The sequence below is a fragment of the Myotis brandtii genome, unplaced genomic scaffold, assembly GCF_000412655.1.
Source record: "Myotis brandtii unplaced genomic scaffold, ASM41265v1 scaffold432, whole genome shotgun sequence".
Classification (NCBI taxonomy): Eukaryota; Metazoa; Chordata; class Mammalia; order Chiroptera; family Vespertilionidae; genus Myotis; species Myotis brandtii.
The window spans coordinates 1914299-1941440 of NW_005366520.1; the positions used below are offsets into that span (position 1 = coordinate 1914299).

Consider the following 27142-nt stretch of genomic DNA (forward strand, 5'->3'; position numbering starts at 1 on the left):
TTGTGCACCGGGTCTCTAGTCCTGTATAATAAAACCCTAATATGCAAATTGACCAAACAAAGGAACAATCTGCAGAATGACTGGTTGCTATGACGCACACAGACGATCAGGTGACAGAGGCTCAACCTAGGTGGGGGCAGCTCCTGCACTGAGCATCTGCCCCCTGAGAGGGAGGCGACCAGTGGTGGCAATCAGGGGCAGAGCCAGCCAGCGGACGGCACCAGGCTGTCAGCCAAGGCGGGTGCCAGTGGGGCCCCCAGATTGCCCCTCCTGCGGGTCGCTCCACAGATTGGCCCTGATCACCTGACAGGCCTAGGGACCCTACCCTATATATTGGGAACAGTCTCTTAGATTTAAAAATTGAAACCTGGCAAGGCTACTCTAACACTGAAAAAACAGGATGATGCAGCGATGACATGCATGGACTCTGGCTTGCACATTTTGTGGTCAGCCCTGATTCTGACACTTATAACTGTGTGACAAAGCCCATTACTTCTCCTGCTTCAGTTTTTCCATCCATAAGATGGGAAAAAATGGTACTACTGCCTCAGAAGGATCATGTTATGTACTACTTTTTATAATCAGGGCAAAAAAAATGTAGCTGCCCATAAAACAGTAAGATGCCTTTCACTTGTATGAAAAGTATGGTCACTGATGTATGCAGCATCCTGGATTGCGAGAGGGATGTCCAATTGCCGGCAGTCAGACATCCCCTGAGGTTGCAGGCCAGGCAGAGGGACTCCTCCCCCACCCCCGTACATGAATTTTGTACACCAGGCCCCTAGTGTATATATGTTCACCTTGTTTTACCCAGTCTCCTCTACACCCCTCCCCTCTGACATTAGTTAGTCTGTTCCATGCATCCATGTCTCTGGTTCTGTTTTTTTCATCAGTTCATTTTGCTCATTAGATTCCACATATAAGTGAGATCACATGATATTTGTCTTTCTCTGACTGGCTTATTTAGCTTAGCATAATACTCTCCAGGTCCATCCATTGCTGTCTCAAAGGATAAGAGATCCTTCTTTTTGTACTGCTGCATGGTATTCCATTGTATAAATGTACCACAGCTTTTTCTCTCCACTCATCTATTGATGGCCACTTGGATGTTTCTCGATCTTAGCTATTGTAAATAACACTATTATGAACATAGGGGTGCATGTATTCTTTCTGATTGGTGTTTTGAATTCTTAGAATATATTCCCAAAAGTGGAATCAACACATAGAAAAATCAAAAAATGGCAAAAAAACTAAACAACAGGTAATTTGGGAGATACCTTTAGAGATATTTTCTTCTATTATTTATTATCTACGAGTTTTTCTCCATTCTTTATGGCTTCAATTAAATACATTTTAGTTTAAAATATTGGTAACATTTGCATTTTTTAAATAATAAATTTTCAAAGACTAAGGAATGTGGAAAACTCCCTGTTTTTTTTTCTGTAATCTTGTTTATGCAATTAGAAAATTACATGATCCCAGAGATGCACACATGGGGTTATGTGAAGCTGTGTTCTCTTTCTCCACCCCCTGTCTCTTCCTCTCACACACACTCAAATATAAGCACAAAAAATGATAAGTTGTATATAATTTCTAAGTGTATATGGTGGTCATATTGTTTCCTGTTCCTTTCGAACATGATTTGTTTGGTTTAAAAGCAACAGAACGTCTACAGATTGAAAGACAAATGCAAGCACTTGATAATATTAGCAATATATTTACTAATAGAAATTATATATACTCCTCCCAATATTGGCTATAAAGTGATGAAATCATATTAGAGAAATTGTTAAAGATGAATAACCTTTAATGTTTACAGTTCATGAAACATCTTGACAGAGGAACAGAGCCGAGACCACTATGTGTGTGTTTTTTTTTCTTTTTTATTCCCAATTTCAAAACCTTCTACCTGAAAATAAGAGGGTCTAGGTTTATACTTTTTGTTCCCACTCTATCATTATGTTCTCAACCTAGAGCATAAAATAATAGATCCATACTACGTAAGTGGATCCTTCATGCATAGTAAAGCTAAGGAGCAGAGATATAAAATATAGTGCTCTCAATATTTTGAAGCTACAGTTGCAAAAATAGCATCATATTTTAAAATATTTTTTTCTTAAAGGTTAGGTTTCTTTTATACACCAAACATTGCAAAGGTTGTTGAATAATATGAATTAAAAAAATAGAAGAAATGTGCAAAATCACAGTATTTCATTATTTCAAAGCAGCATGATTTAATGGGAAAAGCACAGAACAATAAATTATGAGGATATATTTTTTTAGTCTAAAATCTGCTATGAAGCCCTGGCTGGTGTGGTTCAGTTGGTTGGAGCATCATCCCATACACCACAAGGTGGCAGGTTTGATTTCAGATCAGGGCACATACCAAAGTTTCCAGTTCAATTCCTGATTGGGTGCCTATGGGAGTCAACCAATCAATGTTTCTCTCTCACATCAATGTTTATCTCTCTTTCTCTCTCTCCATCTCCCTTCCTTTATCTCTAAAAACAAATAAAAAGCTATTGTTTTAAAAAAAAAGAAGCAAGGTGGACAGAATCGCTTTTTAAAAAAAGCATCGGTAAATAAAATAAGCTATTAACTAATGATGTGGTCTTTAGTCATCTTATGCCATGACCACTTCATTTATGAAAACAGAATAACCCCACAGACCACAATGATAAATTGGCTTAAGATACAATAAAAGTATATCTATATTAAGCATACTTAATAAAATAAGAGATCTTCCCTCCTTAATCCTTCCTCCTTCTGTTCCTTCCTCCCTCTCTCCTTTCCTCCCTTATTCCCTACCATCTTTCCCTGCCTCCCTCCTCCCTGAATCATAATGATAAAAGTTGAGGATAATTTCTAGAACTCTGACAACAAGTTTAAATTTTGAATAAGTTTATTTTTTTCTTTACAAAAGCAGGAGATCATTGCTTCTTATTAATCTCAGTAGAGTTATTTAAATAACGTTGAATACATGAAGTTAAACAATTTGAAATCCAAGTAAAGATGTTCCATGAAATCAAAAAGAATGCTTTAATTATGCCTTGAATATACTCAGTCTGATTACAGTGAATATTCCTCACAAAAGCAGTCTTGTCATCTCATTAACAAAGGAAGGTGAGTTTATTTATGAGACTTAACAAAGAAAACTGGAATCTTACAGACCTTTTTAATGGCATCGTAACAATACAATGCCTAATAATAGAGCCAAACAACAAAACTATTAATAGGCAAAAACAATCCCAAGAAGAAAGAATAACATAACATTTGAACTCGAAGGTCAAAATAATGTGCTTAAGAAATTATCAGAGTATTTGTCTGATTTTCATTTTTTATTTTTCACATACAACATAGCTATTTAAATGAGTGTGAATGTGCTATCAAATGCTAGATTCAAAATTTTAAAATTTATTTCTATTTTTCTGTTATTATAACCATGCATCTTGATTCTAAAATGTACACATTCTGTTGTCTTAGTACAGGCATATAATTCACACAGTATTGATCTGAATGTCTTCTCAGGAAGCAGATCACAGCAAGAAGCATCTGATGTGCCTTATTATTAAAAAAATCACCCTTCCACCAGTCTATTTGTCTTTGTAAAGGATGGCTGTATAATTGAAAGAAAAGGTGTGCTTTAGTGGAAATATCGCCAGACTTGAGTTCCGAAAACTTTACTTTGATCCCTGGCATTATCCGTTATTATTTCTGACCTTGGCTCAAGCTCTTAAACTTCCTGGATCACAGCTTTGGCAACTATATAACAGGAATTGAAATGATATATCAAGTGTTCTGGAAAAAAAAATCAACAAATCACTTCTGAGACAGTATCTCACTCATAGTAGATATGCAATCATTACTTGATTTGGCTTTAAGATGACTCAGAAGACCTAGAATATAATCACAATTCTTTTCTGAATCTTCGTATAAAGTTTGGCTGATATGTACTTTATGTGAAAGTATTAGTTTGCTAGGGCTGCCCTAACAAAATACCAAACACTGGATGGCTTAAAGAGAAATTTATTTTCTCGCAGTTCTGGAGCCTGAAAATTTAAGATCAAGGTGTTGACAGGTTTGATTCCTTCTGAGGCCTTTCTTTTTGGTTTGCTGATTGCCACCTTCTTGCTGTGTCCTCACATGCTTTCTTTCTGTGCACACATATCCCTGCTATCTCTCCCTCTTCTTATAAGGACACTTGCCATACTGGATTAGAGTCTACCCATATATCGACATTATAGGAATGTTGCGTAAATATTGTTGAGATAGAGCAGTGGTCGGCAAACTGCGGCCCCTTGAGTGTGGCTCTTCCACAAAATACCACATGCGGGCGCGCACGTACAGTGCGATTGAAACTTCGTGACCACACTCAAGGGGCCAAAGAGCCACATGTGGCTCGCGATCCGCAGTTTGCCGACCACTGAGATAGAGAAAAAAGGGGAGAGGCTGGTAGAACAACTCTCTGGCTGGGCTTGATAACTGGAAAGTCTGAAGCATCTGTTTATTTTAAAAGAGAAAAAAAAAAACACAGAAAAGGGAGTCATCTTATCTCAGTCACATTCATGAAATGGCAGTATATAAACTTTTAATGCATAAGGGAATATTTTAATTGTTTATTCTCCTATTTTAGCTTTCCCTACTGGAAAAGGCTGGATTTGGAGGTGTCCTCCTATATGTTGATCCTTGTGATTTACCAAAGACTGCAAATCTTGACGATGACACCTTCATGGTATCACTGAATCCAGGAGGAGACCCTTCTACGCCTGGTTATCCAAGTGTTGGTAAGTTCCCTGATAATCTTCATTATTCTTGTGCGCATTACAAGACTGCAATGTATAAACACGTGCTACCTAAACTAAGCAAGGGATAGTAAAGTCAAAGTATTCTTACCACTCCATATTTTAAAAAGCGAATTTTGTATTTTCTCAGACTACTCATTTGCTTATATATACTAGTATATATGAGGCCCGGTGCACAGATTGATTTCAGAGAGGAAGAGATAGAAACGTCAACGATGAGAGAGAATCATTGATCACCTACCTCCTGCACGCTCCACACTGGGGATCAAGTCTGCAACCTTGGCATGTGCCCTTGACAGGAATTGAACCTGATACCCTTCAGCCTGCAGGCCGACGCTCTATCCACTGAGCCAAACCAGCTAGGGCTGGAATAGATATTTTTAAAAGTCTTTAATAGATTATCTGTCTTCATAAATTACAGTACCATGAACAAAGAAAAACACATTTTATATGTTATTATTGATTGACTGAGAAGAAAAATTAACACCATGTGTGATGGGCAATCCGTGTTGGTGGCAAACATGTACACAAAATGTCTGCTGCTCTGGGATAGCTATAATAACTTTAAGTCCAGAGTCTGGGGGAATATTTAGTTAAGTTAGATGAAAAAAGTAGTGAGAAACGATGCTGGAAAAGAGTGGAGTTAATATGATCAGTTTGTGTGGTTACCTAAGAGAAAGGATCTCATTGTTTCGGCCAGTCTTTGGCAGTACAGAAGGGGCCTTCTTTGCATTAAAACATCCTTCCCCTTCCCTGGAAGCTGTGTTCATGTAAAGGGGTCATGTGGCAGAGGAAAGATAAGTGATTTTTGGCAGGTGCTCATTCATCATTGAATTTTTGTCCCATGTGCCATTGACCGGTATTACGTTTATACAGACTTGGCTGAGGAAAAAGCTCCTTGGACCTTCTTCCAGGGTGATACTAACCCATTAACCATGACATTTCAGCCAGTAATTAAACTACCAAAACTTTTATGCAATTATTTATGTGTTCTGCCAATATTTTCTTTGTTCTCCACAAAATATCACAAAAGATTTTACTAATTATCTTACTCAAGTCCAGCTGGTGTGACTTTACCAATCAATCAATAAATTTCTCCAACAAAGAAATAAATTGAGGTATGAGTTATAATTTGTGATTTGTGTGTGTGGGTGTCTACTGATTACTGCTCTGTTTTCTAAAATACTCCTTTAACTCAGGTAAGAATTTCCTTTGGGACCTCATTGATCTGTATTTTGTATGATCTACTGTCTCAGTACAATTTTTAAATTAAAATTAGGAGGTGTTCATCTGTAATTTCTGTGCATCGGAAATATCTGTCCAGCTCTCTTATTTGGAGATTTTCTAGAATTCCCTGGTTTCAGTGCCTCAGTTTAGGGAGGTTGCACCTGGCAGCTAAGTATTTGTGACAAATCAATGGGCTGCAATGCTATTGAGAAGTAGACACTTTATGGATACTCCGCTTAAGTTGGCAAGTTGCCCAGCTGATAACATTTACTCTAAACATTATTCTGACGCAGGTCATTTCATAAATGTGGAATGTAGTCAAGTCTAGTAAAATGCTGGCTAGTCCTGAGCAATCTCAGAATGCTTTCTTTTCTTTTCAAGTCATTTCTACTTACAAAAAGTTGCAAATATAGTTACTATGTATACATTTATCCCAGAGTCTATACAATAAAACTATCAAAGTCATAAAATTAGCATTGATACAATGCTGTTAACTAATTATAGACTTTTTTTTTCAGATTTCCTCAATTCTCTTACTATCTTCTTTTCTGCTGCCACATCCAATCTAGAATTCCATACTGTATTTAGTTTCCTAGTTTACTTAATCCTCTCCAATCTGAAAGGCTTTCTTTCATTGCCTTAACCCTTTCAAGAATATTTGGTAGTTGATTTTGTAGAATGCCCCTCAATTGAGCTTGCCCAGTGTTTTCTGATGATCATATTGTGGTTCTGCATTTTTGGCAGGGATACTGGGGAAAGGATGATGTGCCCTGCTCAGTGCACCACATAAGGCAGTGCATACTGTGCATATGTCTCATGTCTCATGGTGCTAACTTTAATCCCTTGTTCATGGTGATGTCTGACAGTTTGCCCCACTGTATAGTTACTATTTTTTTATTTTCTAATTAATGAAGGTCTTCTGGAAAGATGAGACAATGTAAACATCTTTTTTATCATACTTTTCCCATAAATGTTAGCATCCATCAATGGTTCTTGTTTATTAAAATTTTTATCTGGTATTTGCCAAGTGATGATTTTCCATTTCCATCATTCCTTTAGAATACGTTTTAAAGATATACGTTTATAATATCAGTAATCTTACTTGCCACTTACATTCTTAAACAAAGATAAAATGACTAATCATTCTCTGCAAAATAGAAATCAGAATTTTTAAATTTAATGACAAAATAACAGTTTAATACATTATATTATATACTATATTACTCATGTACTTATAGATGATTCACATGAATAATTCTTTTACAAATATAATGACAGAGTGAGGAAGGGTGAGGAAGGGAGAGGACCTCTTTTGTACCTATAACACGATATTATCTACTATATTACTCATGTGCTTCTAGATGATTCACATGAATAATCTTTTACAAATATAATGACAGAGTGAGGAAGGGAGAGGACCTCTTTTGTACCTATAACACACAGGAAAGGCACATATACAGCCCATTGTATTTATCTTTTTGCCTTGTATGCTAAGAATCTCTGATTAACTGCAATGATTTATACCCCTGTTTTATTTTTATTTATCCCTCTTTGTTGACATTTTCTCAATTGTCTGTGTCTTATGGATTTACTCACATTAAAAAAATAATGCAACCCTCCTCAAAAAATTTTGGGGGAGAAAGAAGGTTGTGAATTGTAAATAAAAACTACAAATAATAATTTGTTCAAAGTGAACAAAAGTATCTGAATAATTATTAGAGGAATTAATAAAAATCTATTTTGGGGGTAGTAGGAGGTCCTTAATATATGGTGACAGGAGAAGATTTGACTTTGGGTGGTGGGCACCTGGTGCAATATACAGATCTTATAACATAAAAACCCACACCTGAAACCTATATGTTCATGGTGACCAATGTCACCCCCAATAAATTTAATAGAAACAAAAATACCTCTTTTTCCAGTTTTAGGAACTTTATTTTATTAATAACCAAAGGATGTTTAAGTTCCAAAGAAGTAGTAGAGATTGACTAATATCCAAAGAGGTGTTTGTGTTTGTTTGTTTTAAATATAAGCAAAGTAAACAAAATAGTATAATGAACTCTCTGTATGCCTCCTTTGGCGTCATCAACTGCACACATTCTACCAGGATATGTTTTGTACATCCCCTTACATCCCACATCACCCCTTGCTATTTTTCCAGATAAACTTTACATATCTTGAAATGCACACATCTTAATTGACAAAAGGATACACTCGTGTAATCTTTATGCCTCTTAACTGACCAAAGAATACACCCATGTACTCAACCATGTAATATCCATACACCATTTTTTTTAGGTTAAAATAAAACACTTTCATCACCTTTGAAAGTTCTTAGTGCTTTCAGAGTGACTCCACATCACTAGCCCCAGCTAACCACCCTCTCACTTTTCTCATGCTACAAAAATTTAGAACATCATAAAAGTGGAAACAAGCAATATGTATGCGTTTTTGTGTGGGTTCTTTTGCTCAGTATGGGTGTTTTGTAGTTCACTCCCTTTGATTGCTGACAAGTATACTACAATGTTTGTATTGATGCAAGTAAATGTTTTTTAAACAGAATGCTGATGCACTCTTCTATAACACATGATCCAAATGGACTGCCCAGACAAGACACAGGGACTTCCTATGTGGTAGTTCTGCTCAGTAAGTCTCATTGCATATCCAAAGTTCTTGATTATTATAGAACTAGAGGCCCAGTGCACAAAAATTTGTGAACTTGGGGGGGGGTCCCTCAGCCTGGCCTGTGCCCTCTTGCAGTCTGGGACCCCTCGGGGGATGTCCACCTGCTGGCTTAGGCCCGCTCCCTAGGGGAACAGGCCTAAGCTGGCAGTCAGACATCCCTCTGGCAGCCCGGGAGCCTTTAGGGAATGTCTACTTGCCAGCGGGGAGCAGGCCTAAGCTGCAGTCGGACATCCTTAGTGCTGCTGAGGAGGCGGGAGAGGCTCCCACCACCACTGCTGTGCTGGCAGCCATTGGCCTGGCTTGTGGCTGAGCAGAGCTCCCCCTGTGGGAGTGCACTGACCGCCAGGGGGCAGCTCCTGCATTGAGCGTCTGCCCCCTGGTGGTCAGTGTGTGTCATAGTGACCAGTCATTCCCAGTCGTTCTGGTGTTAGGGTCAGTTTGCATATTCCCCTTTTATTATATAGGATTAGAGCAAAGAGTAAAAGTTTTTAAATAAATTTTGCTCATATTACACACAAAAAAGAATGTCTTATTTTTTAACAAAAGCAAGCCTTTAGCTTCAGTTTGCCTATTATCTTTTCTGAGCCTTATTTTATTCAAAATTAAGAAAGAGGAATATCTATACCTGTATCTATATCTGCAGCCTATGATTGTTAGTAAGGAAATGCAAAACCTCATGCTCCACCCCAGATTGATATAGGAACTTTGAGGGAGAGGCCCACCTTCTTTGTCCTAACAGACCCTCCAGGAAATTCTGATACAACTGAATTTTGAGAACCACTAAACTTCAGAAATACATTCTTTATCTACCACTGCGGCTACTTACCTAAACTTTGTTATCTCATCTTCTATTGCTGCCTTTAATTTTGTCGTCTCCACCTCAATCAGGACTTAGAAACGTGTGTTTTGGATCCTCAACCCAATTTTTGTGTTCAGTGGGTTCTCAGTAAATATTTGTTGAGTGAATAACTTGTTCTGTTAATATGGCTAATTTTCTTCGATGATTCTTATCCTGGGCTATACCTTGATTTTAATGAACCTCATTAAAACTCATTCTTAAAAAAGTTTGTATAAGCACTTACACATGATAGGTTTGTTTACAAAATATATGATTTTTCTTTTCTCCTTAAAGGCTTCTCTCAATTCTCTCTCATCTCTTCTGCCAAACAAAATAGCAGACAATCCATTGATTCAAAAAGTTTTGAAATTCTAATTAAGGTGTTAGGATATCAAAAGTCAAATCTATTATCTTAATTTCTATGATATGTTATCAACTATGTCAAGAATTCAATGTCTAAAGTAAAAAATGCATCATAACTGCTTTTACCAATTTGCTACAAGTTTTCAGCTACTTTAAATTATATCCCAAGCAAATCTCATCTAGAAACTTAAAATTTTAGAATACTAACTGACATGTAGCACAGTTCTGTTCTCAGCTTGAAGCACAAGTAACTTGAAAATGTTACCTAGGGACGCAGGTAAATAAGTCTTAAAAACTTATATTTATAGTAACTGACCATAATTGTAACACCAGTGATCAGTTCTAATCCAAATGTACTTGGCTAAAATTATTAATCAAACAGCTACATAGGGTGAGGCTCAAAACAAAGAGGTAATCAGAAAGATATGGGGGAGCATAACAATAGGAAGGTAAGAAATGGATATCTTAAAAGGAAGAAGTATTCTACTTGGTCTATATTGAAAGTGGAAAAGAAAATTCTTTTCCAATTTCTAGCACTAAGATGGTCTTATATCTGAAGGACTAAAAATAGTAATCGGAGTTATTAATGCTTTCCATGCACTTGCTTTAATAATTTACCTTCTGAAATTCTGTTGTCTACAGAGTTGATTTTAATGTTAGTACTATCTCCAGACAATTGCCCGGCTAATCTATGGACTACTAGTTAATTGAAATCCAAGATATTTATTTCATCTTGACTTAGACTTAATTCTCCAGATCCACTACTCCAGACAATGCCCGGCTAATCTATGGACTACTAGTTAATTGAAATCCAAGATATTTATTTCATCTTGACTTAGACTTAATTCTCCAGATCCACTATTTCCTGAAATCCATCCCAATTTAATGCTTCGTCTCTCTGTCTGTATTTGTTATAATCCTGTTTGTTTGTACTTGTTGTTGTTTTTCTTTGCTTTAAATTCTAGAGAGGAAAGTCAGAATTTTCAGTGGTTTTACTCTAGTGGAGGGTATCAAACAGCACAGCTTATTTAATATTCCCAGTGTTGTAGTTCAATGGATCTGTGTTGTTTATGTACTGTCTGTTCAACATCCTCTCTGCCAACCAAGACCATTAAAGAATATCAGTGTAATGTGTGACAAGTCTTCACTAGGTGTTCTTGGTCCAGTTACCTTGACAAATGTCTAAAGGCTGACTGGAGTTGATACTAAATCAACTGAGACAATGTTAAACTATTCCCCGACTAGAACAGCAGAAAATATAAATATATGCCTAGTTGTCAAAGCAGATGCTAGATATTCACAGCATGAAATGCCTCATCAATTGGTGAGGAAACAATAAAGTATCCATATTTTTACTACTTTAAGGTAACTGGTGGTTCTTGTATATGTCCTAAAGACTTTGGATTTATATGCAATATTGTTCAACTTTTTTCTTGGAACCATTTAAATAGATGCTCATTGTTAAGCTGTTTACATTTTTTTCCAGAAAGTTTAATTCACAACATATTAAGAAAAGGGCTTATTTAAAATCACAGGGTTCCTTTCAAAATTCTAATTTTTAAAAAATGTATCTTTATTGTTGAAAATATTTTCCCCAGTGACCCTCTCTATGCTGCTCCATATGTGTTTTTATTTTTATCTCAAACAGGGAAATTTTCAATTGGTTGTATCAATGTCTCCTTTTAAAGAACATTTTTTGAATGACTACTGTTCATATGAAATGTGTGTCAGTTAGTACATTAGTCACTCAGAATGTTCTTTAAATTAAACACACAGTCTATCTGCTTAGGAATCAAGTTTCCACTGAGGTCCATGTTGATTCTAAGAGGATGCTAAAATCCACTGCTTAAAAAAGAAATGATTCTTCAATGCATTTTCATTGCAATGAATAAAATGTTAATGAACAAAATCAATTAGTAAATTTAAAAATCGAATTGGCTTTATTGAATGATTCACGAACTGTAGTGTCCACAGTAAACAGAGAGGTGCTCTGAGAATTCAAAAATGGAAGGTTTTTTAGGGGCAGAACCTGGGAAGGACAAGCTAGTTATTAGTAAAAGAAATGAAAGGTGTTTTTTTGTTTGTTTGTTTTGTTTTGTTTTGTTTTCAGGACAAGCTAGTTATTAGTAAAAGAAATGAAAGATGTTTTTTTGTTTGTTTGTTTTGTTTTGTTTTGTTTTTCAGGCAAGGTACCTTTCTTTGGGGGAAGGGAGGCAGGGTTCTTATCAGGCAGATAGATACCTCCTTAGTCTCCATCAGGGAATTCATTCCTGGGAGGGGATGCAAGTGCAATTACCAGTAGGTCTTGGTTTGCTCTCCTGGGTGCAAGTGACTCCACCTTGGAGCTGCAGTTTCTTTTTACTTTAATTTTTATTTTTCAACTTCAGTTGACATTCAATATCATAGTAGTTTCAGGTATACAGCATAGGGATTAGATATTCATACAACATATGAAACAATCTTATTTTGCATCTACCATGCATAACTGAGGTCATTGAGATTTATGAAAATAAGTTGCATTTGGTGTGATATCAGCAGACAAATGATCCAAATCTAATGCTGAACAAAGTTTAGCTTCAGTTGTTTTTCTCATACTTTCAATACATGCTCGAGGGTAACATTGAAGGTGAGATATAATGGTAAAATTATAAAGCTTGCCTACAGGTTTAGACTGTATCAATATGAAATCAGAACAAATTTAGATTGAATCACATGCAATTTTCAATATTCTCTCACAGTACTGTTTTGTAAGTTTACCTATAGTGATGGAAATTGAATAGAACAAAATGAATTAATTGAAGATTAATTTTTTTCAATCTCAAAATTATGAAGATTATTTTAGTGAAAAAGATTCAAAACTGTGTCATTTTCCCAACTTTATAAACCTTTTTATTTAATAGCTTTAAACTTTGGAAAATATAATCATCTAATTGTCTTTTTAAAAGATTTAAATTATTGTTGCAATCATTAGTACAGCCATCTTTTCAAGGAACTGACAATAGCTGAGCAGAAAAAAACAGCTAAAATAGCATAAAAGAACAGGAATGAACCTGAGAAATAATAAATCATGATGATGAATATAACTAATTTTACTTTTCCCAGCCAATTTTCATGCTTTCTTGTCTGCTAAGGTCAGGAACCATAAATAGCTACAGTATCAGATATTATTGTTCACAAACTTTTCTTAGAGAAAAATATCATTAGTACAACTGCTGTCACATGTAAACTTAAAGAAGTCAATACAGCCTGTTTTTATATTCACTGTCAAATGATAAAGGCAACAAAAAATAGCAATCTTTTTAAAAAAATTCTTAACTATTTATTATGAAGAATGGGTTCTCAGTATTTTAATATGTTACATATAATTTTCATAATCTTATATATTAAGTATCAATGCCTTAAGAAGTTCATCTCCAAAAAATAGTGAACCCTAAAGTATCCTTTGTTGATGTTTTTCAGAAACTAGGATGTAACTTTCTAAAGTAAATTTTTATTTTCTAGCTAGTGGCAGAAAATAATATGTATTATACCAAACCATTCTAAAAATTAGTACTTAGTTATATAGTGGATATATAAAAATTCTCCACATACATGTGGAAATGCCACGCTCTATTTATTGTTTAATTCTCCCTAAGTAAGTCAAGGTAATTAAGAGTTTCATTAACTCCTTTTATTTTTTTAAATTTTTAATGATTTTTCAGCTTTATTGAGTGATACTTGACAAATATAAGCGTAATATATTTTAAGTTTACAACATTATGTTTTGATATATGTATAAATTGTGAAGACTTTCCACCATTGAGTTAACAAATCCATCATCTCACAGCATTATTTTGTACGTAAGAGAACACTTGAGTTCTACTCTCATAGAAAATTTCTACTATACCTTACAATATTCTCAACTATAGTCACCATGTTATACGTTAGATCCTCAGATCTTACTCTTATTGTAAAGTAAAAGTTTGTTCCTTTTTGGCAGATTCTCCTTATTCCTCTTCCCCCAACTCTACTATGGCAACCACCATTACACTCTGTTTCTATAAGTTCAACTTTTTTCTTCTTTTCTTTTTTTTTAATCCAAATATATGTGATACTCTGCTGTATTTTTCTTCTCTGCCTGGCTAATTTCACTTAGCTTCGCTTAGCATAACCCCCTCCAGTTTCATGCACAGTGTTGCAAATAGCAGAATTTTTTCCGTGTTTTTGTTTTTTAAGCTGAATACATTTTGTATACGATATTTTTCTTATCCATTCCTCTGTTGACTGGCACATGGGAGCTTTTCATACTTTGGCTATTGGGAATAATGCTGCCATGAATATAGGAGTACAGACATCTATTTGAAATAATAACTTCATTGCCTTTTGATATATACACAGAAGTGGAATTGCTGGATCATATGGTAATTTGTTAAGGAATCTTCATAATGTTTTCCATAGGGGCTGTACCAATTTACATGCCCACCAACAGTGTAAAGGATTCCTTTTGCTCCCCATCCTCATCAGCATGTGCTTCTTTTGAATTGTTGATAGTAGACATTTTAACAAGGGCTAGAATTTGCATATTTTGGATATTAAACCCTTATCAGATAGGGGTTTTGAATTTTTTTTTCCCATTCCACATGCTACCTTTTCATTTTGTTGATTGTTTCCTTTGGTGTGCAGTAGAGTTTTAGTTTGATGCAATCTCATTGTTTATGTTTGCTTTTGTTTCCTTTGTTTTTGGTGTGTCAAATCCCACCCCCAAAATAGTATTAAGACCAATGTAAAAGGGCTTACTCCCTATGTTTTCTGCTAGTAGTTGTATGGTTTCATGTGTTATCTTCACATCTTTAATCCATTTTGATTTGATTTTTTGTTGTTTGGATTAAGTAGTAGTCCAGTTTTATTCTTCTGCATGTGAATATCGACTTTCCTACAACCATTTATTTATTTATTTTTATATTTGTTACAAATATTGTTGTTGCTAGAATTTGACTTGCTCTCAGGGAGATTTGAAGTTCTGGAGTCTGCATATCCATTTGCCAGAAAAATCCATATCTCTCATTTTCTGAGAATTCCCACTAAGAATAAGTTTTGATTGAGCTGCCCCAGGTCAAATTGAACATCTGGAAAAGAACTTCCATGTCAGCTAAAGTTGTGCACCTTTAAATACCCTAGTGAACAAGTTCTAGGAGGAGGATTTGGGTAGGGTTCCATTTTGTGCAAAATGTATGGGTATATTTAAACATTTCATTATAGGGTCAAATTAGACTGTTTGTACATGAGCAGATAGTAAAGTAAAATTTGGCAATTATCTTGTTCATTATTGAAGAGACTAACCTTTTTATTTCATAGCCCACACACTTTTGTCCTAAACTAATTTAACAAATATGCATGGTTTTATTTCTGGTCTCTCTTTGTGTGTTATTGATTTATGTGTCTGTTTTTTATCTAATAACTAGAGGCCTGGTGCACGAATTCATGCATGGGTGGGGTCCCTCAACCTGGTCGGCAATCAGGGCCAATCCGGGCTGACTGGGGAGAGGGACTGCAGAAGGCTGGCTGGCTGCTGGAGGTTGTCTGTGGGAGTGCACTAACCACCAGGGGGCAGCTCCTGTGTTGAGCATCTTTCCCCTGGTGGTCAGTGCGCGTCATAGCTACCAGCTGGTCATAATGGTCACTTAGGCTTTTATATATATACTAGAGGCTTGTTGCAGAAAGATACCTGCAAGAATAGGGCTTTCTGCAGCTGGAGAGAAGCAGAGAAGGGAGCAAAGCCCACCAAGGCAGGCTTCGCTCCCTTCTCCGCTGCCTCGCTCCCTCCCGTGTCCGCTGCCTCGGCTCCCTCCCTTCTCTGCTGCTTTGCTCCCTTCTGCAGTGCTTGGCTTCCTTCTATGCTGTCTTCAGTCTTTACTCCATGCCTGCATATGCAAATTAACTGCCATCTTTGTTGGATTAATCTGCATACTCGATCTGATTGGCTGGTGGGCATAGCGGAGGGATGGTCAATTTGCATGTTTCTCTTTTATTAGTGTAGATAGACTATAGGCCCAGTGCACAAAATTTGTGCATGGGGTCGGGGGAGGTCCCTCAGCCTGGCCTACACCCTCTCCAATTCGGGACCCCTCGGGGGTTGTCTGACTGCCTCTTGCAATCCGGGACCACTGCCTGCCTGCATGATTACCCCTAACCCTTCTGCCTGCCTGCCTGATCACCCCTAACCACCTCTGCCTGCCTGCCTGATTGCCCCTAACTGTTCCCCTACTGGCCTGATTGCCCCTAACTGCTCCCCTGCTGGCCTGATTGCCCCCAACCGCCTCTGCCTTGCCCCACACCCAGGACCCAGGATTCCCTCCTCCAACCAGTCGCAGGCACCCGGGACCTGGGCTTCCTTCTCTCCGGCTGGCTGCAGGCACCCAGGACCCAGGCCGGCTTTGCCCAGACTGGCTGCAGCTGCAGGGGACCATGGACAGGCGGCTTCACATAGGCCACAGCCGCAGGCACCCGGGACTGCGGGGCAGGAGGCTTGTCCTTCTCCCAGGCCACAGGCGCAGACCCTGGTGCCCAGGACTGCAGGGCGAATGGTTTGTCCCTCTTCCAAGCCACAGCCTGGCTGGTCCCCATTCCTTTCTCCCCAGTGTTGAGTGTCTAAGCCATTATGGTGTGAGGGCTTGAGGGTGTGATGACCCTTTGCATATTAGCTCTTTATTATATAGAATATGCTATTTGGATTGTTTTGAAATGTAATTTGTAATCAGGAAATGTAATGCCTTTATCTTTTTTTTTTTTTCCTTCACGGTTGCTTTGGCTCTTTGAGATATTTGTAGTTCATTCTTCATTCTTTATTAATTTTAATGTTGTATTTTGTATTTCATTAGAAATTCTAATGCCATTAGAGTTTTTATAGGGATTTCATTGAATCTGTAGATTGCTGTGGGTATTTTGGACATTTTAACAATATTAATTCTTCTAATCCAAACACATGGGGCATTTATACATTTAGTTGTGTCTTTTTCAGTTTTTTCATCAACATTTTATAATTTTCAATGTACAGACATTTCACCTCATTGGATAAATTTATTCCCAAATATTTTATTATTATTGATGCTATTGTAAATTGGATTGTTTTCTTAAATTCTCTTTCCAATAGTTTGTTCTTATATAGAAACACAACATATTTTTGTATATTAATTTTGTATTTCACAACTCTACTGAATTTGTTTATCATTTCTAATATTTTTGGGGAAGTGTTTTTTGGAAATACATATATGTCATCTGCAACAGAGACAATTTTTATTATTTCATATTGATTTGGATGCCTTTTATGTTTCTTTCTTGCCTAATTGCTTAGGCCAGGATGTTCAGTGTTATGTTGAATAAAAGTGGTCAGAGTGGACATTCTTGTTTTTCCTGATCTTGGAGGAAAGGCTTTTAGCTTTCCAATAGTGATTATAATGTTAGCTAAGGCTTGTCATACATATATGGTCATATTTAATATAGTGTGTTACATTGAGTCATGTTTCCTCTATACTCAATTTGTTTCAAATTTCTTTTATCATAAAGGGTGTTTAATTTTGAGAGTTATTATTATTATTTTTTAACTGTAATAGGATGTCTTTTTCGTGTCTATTGAGGTGATCATGTGATTTTATCCTTCATTCTGTTAATGTAGTGAATCACATTGCTTTGCATATGTTGAACCATCCTTGAATCCATGAATTAATCTAACTTGCTCATGGTGTATTTTCCTCAATGTACTTCTGAATTCTGTTTACTATTATTTTGTTGAGGATTTTTGCATCTATGTCAATCAGGGATATTGGCCCGTGATTTCCTTTCCTTTCTTTCCTTCATTTTTTTTTTTTTTCAGTGTAAAGTTGACATTATGAGTTTGGAAGTTTCTGTCCTCTTTTTTGTTTTGAAAAAGTTTGAGAAGGATTGTTACTACTTCTTTAAAGGTTTCTTAGAATTAAGCCATCTGGTCCTTCACTTTCATTGTTGGGAGGTTTCTGATTACTGATTTAATCTCCTTACTAGCAATTTGTCATTTCAGATTTCCCATTTCTTCATGATTCACGTGTCTAGGAATGTATCTATTTCTTTTAGATTGTCCAATTTGTTGGCATAAAATTGCCTATATTAGTCTCTTGGTCCCTTCAACAATCTTGCTTTGATTCCCTAAATTAATAGCATCCAATAATATACTATTAAATTTTATTAACAATCATTTGCTTCCTAAATAGTTTTCAATCATTCACATATAACTAATTTATTTTAGGTAACTATAAAAATTCTAAAATGCGTTATCCAATGTCAACTAAGGTGTGCTCATCAACTATATAGAAGTTTTCTATTAATTTTAATATAAACTTAATTATATATATGATTATATAGTCATATATATTTGAAGTACAGCATTTGACCTTTATGTATTCTGTTTTTCCTTTTGCAAAACCTATTATAGTAAAAATGTTTTGTTTCTTTATAATTTTACTTCAAATTTACTATAAAATAGATCTAAACTTTAACTGGAAAAATAGCTAAATAAATCAAGATATGGATATATATTTTTCAGCTCTCAATTGAGAGAATGGAGAATCTGGAGAGGACATCAGTATGTCTACTACCAAAAATTGGCTTTAACTCCATTCTTGGTTGTAAATTAGAAGGTCTAGAATTGCACTATACCTTGAAGTAGTCACTGGCCCGATGTGGCTATTTAATTTTAAATAAAATTAATTAAAATAAAAAAATCCATTTATACTAGCCACATTAAAAGTGCTCAGTAGCCACTCGTGGTTACTTTAGTGCATTTTCATCATTAAAGGAAGTTCTATTGGATGAGAGCTGCAGAGTAAGTGCCTAAAACAAAGTGATTTTATAAAAAATTTGGTGGGTATCTACTGTTTTAGATCATCCATGAGACCCTTTTTGTATATAATCTTGGATAATTAAAGACTGTTTTTCTTTTTCTACCACTTGAATTATTTAAAATCTATTTAAAAGCAGACTAAGAACCACATATTGGGTATGCTTCATGAATTCTTTTACGGTTTAGTGTTGAACCAAAACATAGTCGAGTGCTTCTAAAGTAAACATTTTCCATTTCCAGTATCCTCTGAAGAGTTTTTGAATTTTAAGTATGTAAAAATAAATCTTGTAATGCTACTTTAAAGTGTTATTGCATTTGCTTCAAGCTGCTGGCATTGTAAATTTCAGTCTCATACAATTTCATTTGAGAGATGCATCCTGGATGAAAAAATGTGTTCTTTTGTTTTGGTTATCCACAGCCACTCAGTCCTAAATTTTCCAGTGAGAATTGAAAAATTAAATCTTTGTAATATTATGTGTGTGTGGTTTTTTTTTTTTTTAGATATAACCATCTCAGTGTTAGACATTTAAGAAGTGTAAACGTGGACTGCTTTTGTAATAAGCCAAACTCCTGGCTTTAGTATCCTTTTTGCATGTAAAATTAGCTCTGTCTAGTGAAAATAAGCAAGGTAATAAACTCTTTCCATGACACTTCAATATAAAATGATGCCACCTGTATATTCACAAAGATTGTGACTTACATGTATATACCCCATATGATTATTGAATACCCTATGGCTTTGTATTGGTCACAGGACTCCTAAAAACCTTCTTTCTTTCTTTTTTCTTTCTCCTTAACTTTCTGATTAATTCCTCAGACTTTTGAGTAACACTTGCAAAATTATATTCAGCAAATTTATTAAAGAAATGGAGGGTTAAACTAAGCTAAAAAGATTTCTTTGGTATAGAATTTTTCAACCTATTATTATTGTGATGTGTTTTTAAAATTCCCAAAGCACTGTCGTTTGGAAAATTTCCCCAATGCATTTACCATGAGCTCATTTTCAGAGGAGCTAAAGGACTATGATTCAGTCAAGCATACTGTGGGATGGCTGGCCTGACGCCCCTGCCCCTTTCCCTTCTACCCTCTAATTCTTTCTTAGGTTTATGCCCCTACATCGAGATGTATGGTTTGTGCCTCAGCTCTTGCACATTTTTAGCTGTTTGTGATGTAAAAAGCACTAATAGAAAAAGTAGAAAAGAGCAGGGCGGTTAGGTCACATGGTGATGGCAAAGTTAACACCTGCAGATGCACCTGCTTGTGAGTCAGCAGGAAGCAAAACACCCAGCAACTAAAAAGTAGTCCAGTTGATTGTTTAACAATTAAAGTTGTAATTAGATTTATAATTGAATTTTTGGTGTTGTCTACAGTCTAGAAAATCAGTGTATTTCAGCTAATCTTTTCCTCAGCATGATCTGTTCCAGTTCATTGCTAACCATCTTCAAAATCTGTTTTTTGTGTTTTTTTTTGAAACTCAAATTTGAACGGAACTCTTCAACAGCGCTCTTTAACTAGTCCCTCCGGTGGTTTTCCCCATTTTAGTGACAGAATAAAAATGTAATTTTATGCTGTGAAAAATGATAAAGTGACAGTGTTTAAGATAATACAGATATTTACATTTTCAAGCAGTAAGTTAAAAAGATAATGTGCTTTAGGCAATCATTTCTGGAGTACAGATCACTGAAATTTCCATCTGCTCCACAGCACACTTAAGTTGTTACTATGGTATCTCTATAAAAGTCTCCGTCATTTTAATATTCCAAGAAAACTTGGAATCCATGATGAATATTAAACTGATAAATATTATTTAATAAGCTCAGTAAATTTAAACTTAATATTAAAATAACTGTTAAGCACAGGCCAGTTTACAATTCAGTAACCTGACTCAGAGTGATGTGTGACATTCCTGGGTTGGCTTTTGCTATACTAGGAAAAAACTGGACAAAACCAGGAATATTTCTTTAGGCTTAGGGTATCTGTATAATACACAGACCAACCAGGACACTTGTGAGAGTCAGTTCCTGGGTTGGCTTTTGCTATACTAGGAAAAAATTGGACAAAACCAGGGATATTTCTTAGGCTTAGGGTATCTATATAATACACAGACCAACCAGGACACTTGTGAGAGTCAGTGGGGTAGATATGAATAACTATGTAAAATGACAGGCATTTGGATGATAAGGCAAAACCAAGCTTCTCCAATAGATTTGACCATGGAATCTAGTTTATATTTTGACAGGAGGTGTTATGGGCTGAATTGTATCTCCTGCCTCCAATTCATATGTTTAAGTATGAAGCCTCAGGCCATATTTGGAGGTAGGGTCTTTAAAGAGGTACTTAAGTTAAAACGAGTGCTTTGGTCCGGACCCCAATCAATAGAATGCATGTCCTTCTAAGAAGAAGAAATTAGGACACAGGGGAAGATGCCCATCTACAAGCCAAGGAGAGAGTCCTCAGAAGAAACCAACCCTACAGACATCTTGATCTTGGACTCCTAGTCTCCAGAATTATGAGGTCATACATTTATTTTGTTTAATCAACCCAGGCTATAGGACTCTGTTATAGCAGCCCTATTAAGTTCATACAAGAGAGAATTATAGAAACAGCTTCTTTGACTTTATTGTCATATATATATCAGAAAGGGATCAACTACAGCATGCCTCTATTTTCACCATTATCAAGAAGAAAAACATAAAATGCTAAGTACAGCAACTATTATGGTAGCTCATGAGTCTCTGTTCCTGCTTAGGTTTAACTACTTTTTTTGGCTTATGACTTGATAATGTTATCACTTGCCCATGTAGGTATAATTGGGAAGAACCTGACAGCCTAGCCCTGGTATCAGCTCTGTGAGAGAAAGGAATAGAATCTTGCCTAATAAATTCATCCTTGCACTTCATAGCAGAAACTGTGCAATCACAATGTCTGCATGGTAAAGCTTGTAGATAGCTTCTGAAATACACAAAACTATGTGAGGAGTGTGATTCTGTGGTAGAAGCTAGAGAAGGAAGAAAGCTTCTGAAAATTGCAGAATGGTTAGAACAGGTTAAGGGAGGACATGACTTGAAAAAAGTCCCTGTAACGGGAAAGATATGATCTATTTTTAAGGATAGTGATGAATATTTAACTTTAAATTGTTGCCTTTTTTTTTTGGTCTGTGATTCTACATCTTCTGTGAACACCTACTAAAGGCATTGTCTTTCTGTTTATCTGCTGTGGGATAGAACAGGAAAGGACAGCAGCTGCAGATGGAAAGAAGCCAGGAGTTTGGAGCAAACCCAGGTTTTGGGGTTCTGCAGCAGGGCCCAGTTCCCATGAGGACATTATAAAAAGTATAACAGGGACCTGGGTTTATAGCAACACAGGTGCTGGCCAGGTCACCAGTTTAGGAGAGACAGAAAAACCAAGGGGAAAAAAAAGAAAGAAAAAAGAAAAAACAAAACAAACAACAATAACAACAACAACAAAACCAGCAAGGGAGTCCCTGGAACTGGTACAAAGGGTTCCAGGTACCAGGCAAGTCCCTGTCACTGCCATGTGGGCAGAAGCGTGTGGGAGCTGAAAAATAATACCTTTCCTCCCATAATTCAAATGACATACCATAGATTAACAGGAGAAAATGACATTTTAATACGTGTGCACAGGTAATTCATATAAGATGAAAACTCCAAAGACAGTGAAATAAATTGTGTATATAGGTCATTTTGGACACGGGGAAAAATGGAGAAACAGGATCTGAGATTTCAAAGGAAGTAAGCAATTTAGAGATAGTTGAAGAGCAGAACAAACATGGTAGGTCAGTTTTTGCCTCAATGGGACACAGCGGGTGATCTAGCTAACAGGTCCCTGTTAGGTGCCATATTTAATTCAAATCAGCCTAAGATGAATAACCTAAGATTTCTTCCCTGGGACAAGTCTTTTCATCTGAATCTCTTGGGCAGAGGGGGAGGGTCAAACATTCTTTTTGAGTCTTCTGTTTCTTAATAAACAGATTAAAATAAATCTCCCCAAAGGCAAAACTTTGACCCCCTTCAAGTACAAAACTTCCCCGGGTTCCCCTCAAACAAAGTTTGGATTGGTCCTACACCTGTTCTGGGGATGAGCCTCAGCACTGTCAAGTCAACTGAGGTGAAGAGGGAGGTAAGCTCAGTAAGTTAGTGAGTCTTTACCCTGGTTGGGTTAGATGAGATGCTACAGAGAAAGGAGGGAAGGGAGCAGGTAACCACCTTGGTGTTGTACAGAGTTCAAGGGTGGCAATTAGAAATAGGGCAGGAGGTGTTTGAAACAGTCCCTGAAACACCCTCTGGCAGTATAGTGGAATCAACAACTGTACTGGTATGATGCGCTGGCGTGTAGTTCAAAGCCATTTTCCAGCAGACTTTAGGAGGATAAGGTGAATCTCGGAGTGAGAGCAGGAAACAGTGGCAGTCACATGACACATTGACTGCAACCACTAATCAAAAGATAGAGAGCCTGTAGGAAATGAGGGGGTTGGACTGGTGATCCTGCTTTAAGTCTCTTTCAGCTTGGAATTGTGAGGTTCTGTTGGCTGAGTGCAGTGTGAAAGGTTCCCAAAGGCCCTATGTTGTTTATTTTTTCTCTCTCTTTAACTTCCCTGTGTATGTGACTAATGATTTATGGGTTTAGAGTTCTGGCACTAGAAGGGATCCTGGAGGTCATGACTGCACTCTATGCTGTTGTGTATAAAAATGAAGAAGTAGAAGACTTATCTACTCAATTGACAATTAAAGACCCGGGTCTCTGAATGATGACTTCTATCTGTCTTTAATTTGTTATGGTGTCTAGCTTGGTACTACGACCACACTACTCTGCACAAAAGCATGGCTGTTATTAATGATGATGGGCAGAAAAAATAAGTGGCAATCATTACCTGAGGTGCTGACAGCTTTGAGAAATGTATCTTCTTTCCAAAGAACTGGACAAAAAATCTGTAAAAAATTGCCTGTAATTTCAGAGGCTTCATGGATCCCCTAGAATAAATGTCTTTAAATAAACTCCCCTGTGGGCCTATGGAAACCAGATTAAGAATTCCTGCCCTAGCTGGTTTGGCTCAGTGGATAGAGCGTCAGCCTGTGGACTGAAGGGTCCCGGGTTCAATTCCAGTCAAGAGCATATGCCCGGGTTGCAGGCTCAATACCCAGTAGAGGGCGTGCAGGAGGCAGCCAGTCAATGATTCACTCTCATCATTGATGTTTCTATCTCTCTCCCCCTCTCCCTTCCTCTCTGAAATCAATAAAAATATATTTAAAGAAATAAAAAAAAGAATTCCTTTCCTCGAGTATCCATTGCCCATCTGGATAGACCCTATATTCAGAGGTAAAAGAAGGAGAATGTCATTTTTGGGATAAAATTGTCTTGGAAGAAAAATGATTAAAACTAATAAGGAAATATGTTAAAATGTAAACACTGAGGTTTTCTGAAAGCAAGGTAACCTCAACAGATCACTATTGAACAGTCTATAATTAACTAACAAAGAGAATTGGTTTTCACCTTTTAAGAGTTTTAGATGTATAGCATGATATTCACAATTATTACTAAATCTCTAATCGTTTTATATTCTCTTCATTAAATCAGGAGTAACACATAGGATAGGAATCTCTTTGGTAAATATAATTCAAAATGCATATTGCCAATTAGTAAGTACTTTGCTTCATTTGGAATTAATTCATAGAAATAGTGTGATTTAGGAATCCAACTTCATTTTTTTGCTTGTGGATATCAAGTTGTTTTAGTACAATCTGTTGAAAAGATTATTGTTTTTCCATAGAGTGTCTTGTCATCCTTTTTAAAAATCAATTATGCATAGCTGTATACAATTATTTCTTAATTCTCAATTTTATTCATATTGATTTATGTGTCTGTTCTTATGCTATTACCACACTGCATTGATTACTGTAACTTTGTAGTGAGTTTTGTACTTTGTGGAAGTTGTCAGTTCTTAAATTTTGCTCTTCTTATTTCAATTATTTTGGGTACCTTGTATTTCCATGTGAAACTTGGACTAAATTTTGAAAGGTGAGTGGCAGATGGCCAAATTTCTTAGATGAAATGCTTTTGGAAACAGAAGCATCTGAGAGGAAAACAAAAAGTTTATATCTAAAGCCTAAGTATGAGATGGGTTCCAGGAACAGAGCTAACAATCACAAGCACCAAGAAAGAGAGAAATAGGTACTTTGATATTGTGTGTGGCTGGAGCAGAGGATAGGGAGTTATGTGAGTTGAGGATGGAACATTAGGTGGGGTCAGACCATAAAGCAATAAAATTAAAAAGCATTTGATTTTTTAAAAATATACTTTTATTGGTTTTTAGAAAGAGGGGAAGGAAGAGGGAGAGATGGAAACATAGATGAGAGAGAAAAATCGATCAGCTGCCTCCTGCACTCCCCATACTGAGCCTACAACTTAGGCATGTGCCCTGACAGGGGATCAAGGGACTCAAACTGGTGACCTCTTGGTGCGTGGGTTGATGCTCGACCACTGAGCTACACTGGCCAGGCAAAGCATTTGATTTTATAGGCAGTCTTTTATCTTGAAGACAGTGTAGAGTCACTAAAGTTGATGGCAAACCTTCTATGTTGTTCTAGTGGAGAAAGTAAATACTCCCTTCTTTTATTTGTAAAACATTGGCTTTCTCCTTGGAGATATACCTTTCTCTCTCTCTCTCTCTCTCTCTCTCTCTCTCTCTCTCTCTCCCACACACACACACACACACACACATATATATTTTAAACTAATGTCACTTTCCCAAATAATACAAAGTTCTGCTTATACAAAGTAAGTCTCAGGAGGTAGTCTGGATACTTTATAGTTAATTCCTAAAGATAGACATTCAAAACAAATATTGAGCCTGACATATACATTTTGCACACTGACAGAAGACAAAGAAATAATGCTGTATAAAAAAAAATCCCCCATTATTTTTCTTTCTATCTTTAAACATCCCTGTATTTTGTTTGTTCTTTTTGTTTTGTTTTATTTTAGTGCTCAATCCTAACTTCACAACTGGGATTGTCATTAGATACAGCTTTTCATCATGCCTGAAATTTAATCACCCAGGATGCGTGGAGCTGGCCTTGTGTTTTTTCCCTACACAAAAGTCCAATACAATATGGTACCAATCAGTTACGTGTGTGTTTTTACTGCAAGAAAATTCAGCACAATATTTTTTCAATGTCCCAGATTGAAAAATAATTTTAAGTATATATTTCCTATAAAATGCATGAATATCTCTGGGTGGTAGAATAGTGTTAATAATAAATAGCAACCAGTATTCATTCTCTAAGTGTTCTCATGCGAAATAACATTCAGAGCAATAAATGCCCTGAGGTGTATAGAGTTTCTCCATTGCACAGATGAAAAAATTGAGGTTGACTGAATTAGAGCACTGCTTCTCTCCGCCTACAAGCCATTTTCATCCATTTCCATTTTATTTCTGTAGCAAATTCTACAGTTATTTAAAAAAATGGCTTTGCTATAAATTATAATAGCATAAGTAACTTTCTGAAATGTTGATGATCCAATTTGATAGCCAAGAAACCAATAAAAGTTTAAGTTATGGAAATTGAGCCAGGAAACTAAGATAGACCCTTTGCAACCTAAGTTTCTTTGGTGCTGTGAGTTCACTGAGTCACCTGGTCTTTCGTGCAACCTGTGTGCATCTTTTCCATGCCTGCCAGAAGGCTGAGTGTGTGGTTATGTTCTTTTGTGTGTCCAGTGATCAAACTAGATGCGTCAATGTAGGGGGAGATTGATAAGGAAGAGCTTACAGTGAAAATACTCAGGGTAAGCAGGGCAATATTAAAAAATGGTTAGAAAGTATTAAGGGTGAAAGAAGGCAGTAAAAGGAAAAGAAAGAGATGGAATAACAAATTGGATGAGAAGGCATCATGAATGGAAACAATATTAGAGTGACCTACATTTTAATCTGTAAAAGGGAAATCGAAGGCAATTGAACCATTTTTGGGTTAAGAAAAAAGGAAAACTTCCTCCTTCCTTGCTGTGAGATTCTAGAGTTCATCTCAATTCTGAACTAACGTCAATTTGTCTCATAAAGCCAGTTCTGCAAAAACAGCGGTTTGATAGTGACGAGCTATCTGTTATTTTCCCGGCCAAGGTCATGCATAATCATGAACCGATTTTATAAAATCCAGACAAGTTCTACTAGTGCCGAAGGAAGGCCAGAGTGTGTGTGTGCTGGCATCCAGGTAGATCCCATTACATGTGGTGGTCTCTTCAGCAGGTGCATAAAGCTCAGCAGTTCTGTTGGGCCACAACCTCCTTGGGAGCTTTCCAGGTTCAATCCAAAACGGGCTGAGGGAGGGAAGGGAGAGACAAATATATATATATATATATATA

General features: G+C 36.5%; 1 protein-coding gene across 1 annotated transcript in view; it reads left to right on the forward strand.

Annotated features, from left to right (window-relative positions):
• Positions 1–27142, forward strand: part of NAALADL2 (N-acetylated alpha-linked acidic dipeptidase-like 2) — an 825315-nt gene that overhangs the window by 357379 nt on the left and 440794 nt on the right. The window contains exon 5 of the mRNA XM_014546150.1: positions 4634–4784. Within this exon, the coding sequence (XP_014401636.1) occupies positions 4634–4784 (151 nt within the window). The remainder of the gene's footprint in view (positions 1–4633; positions 4785–27142) is intronic.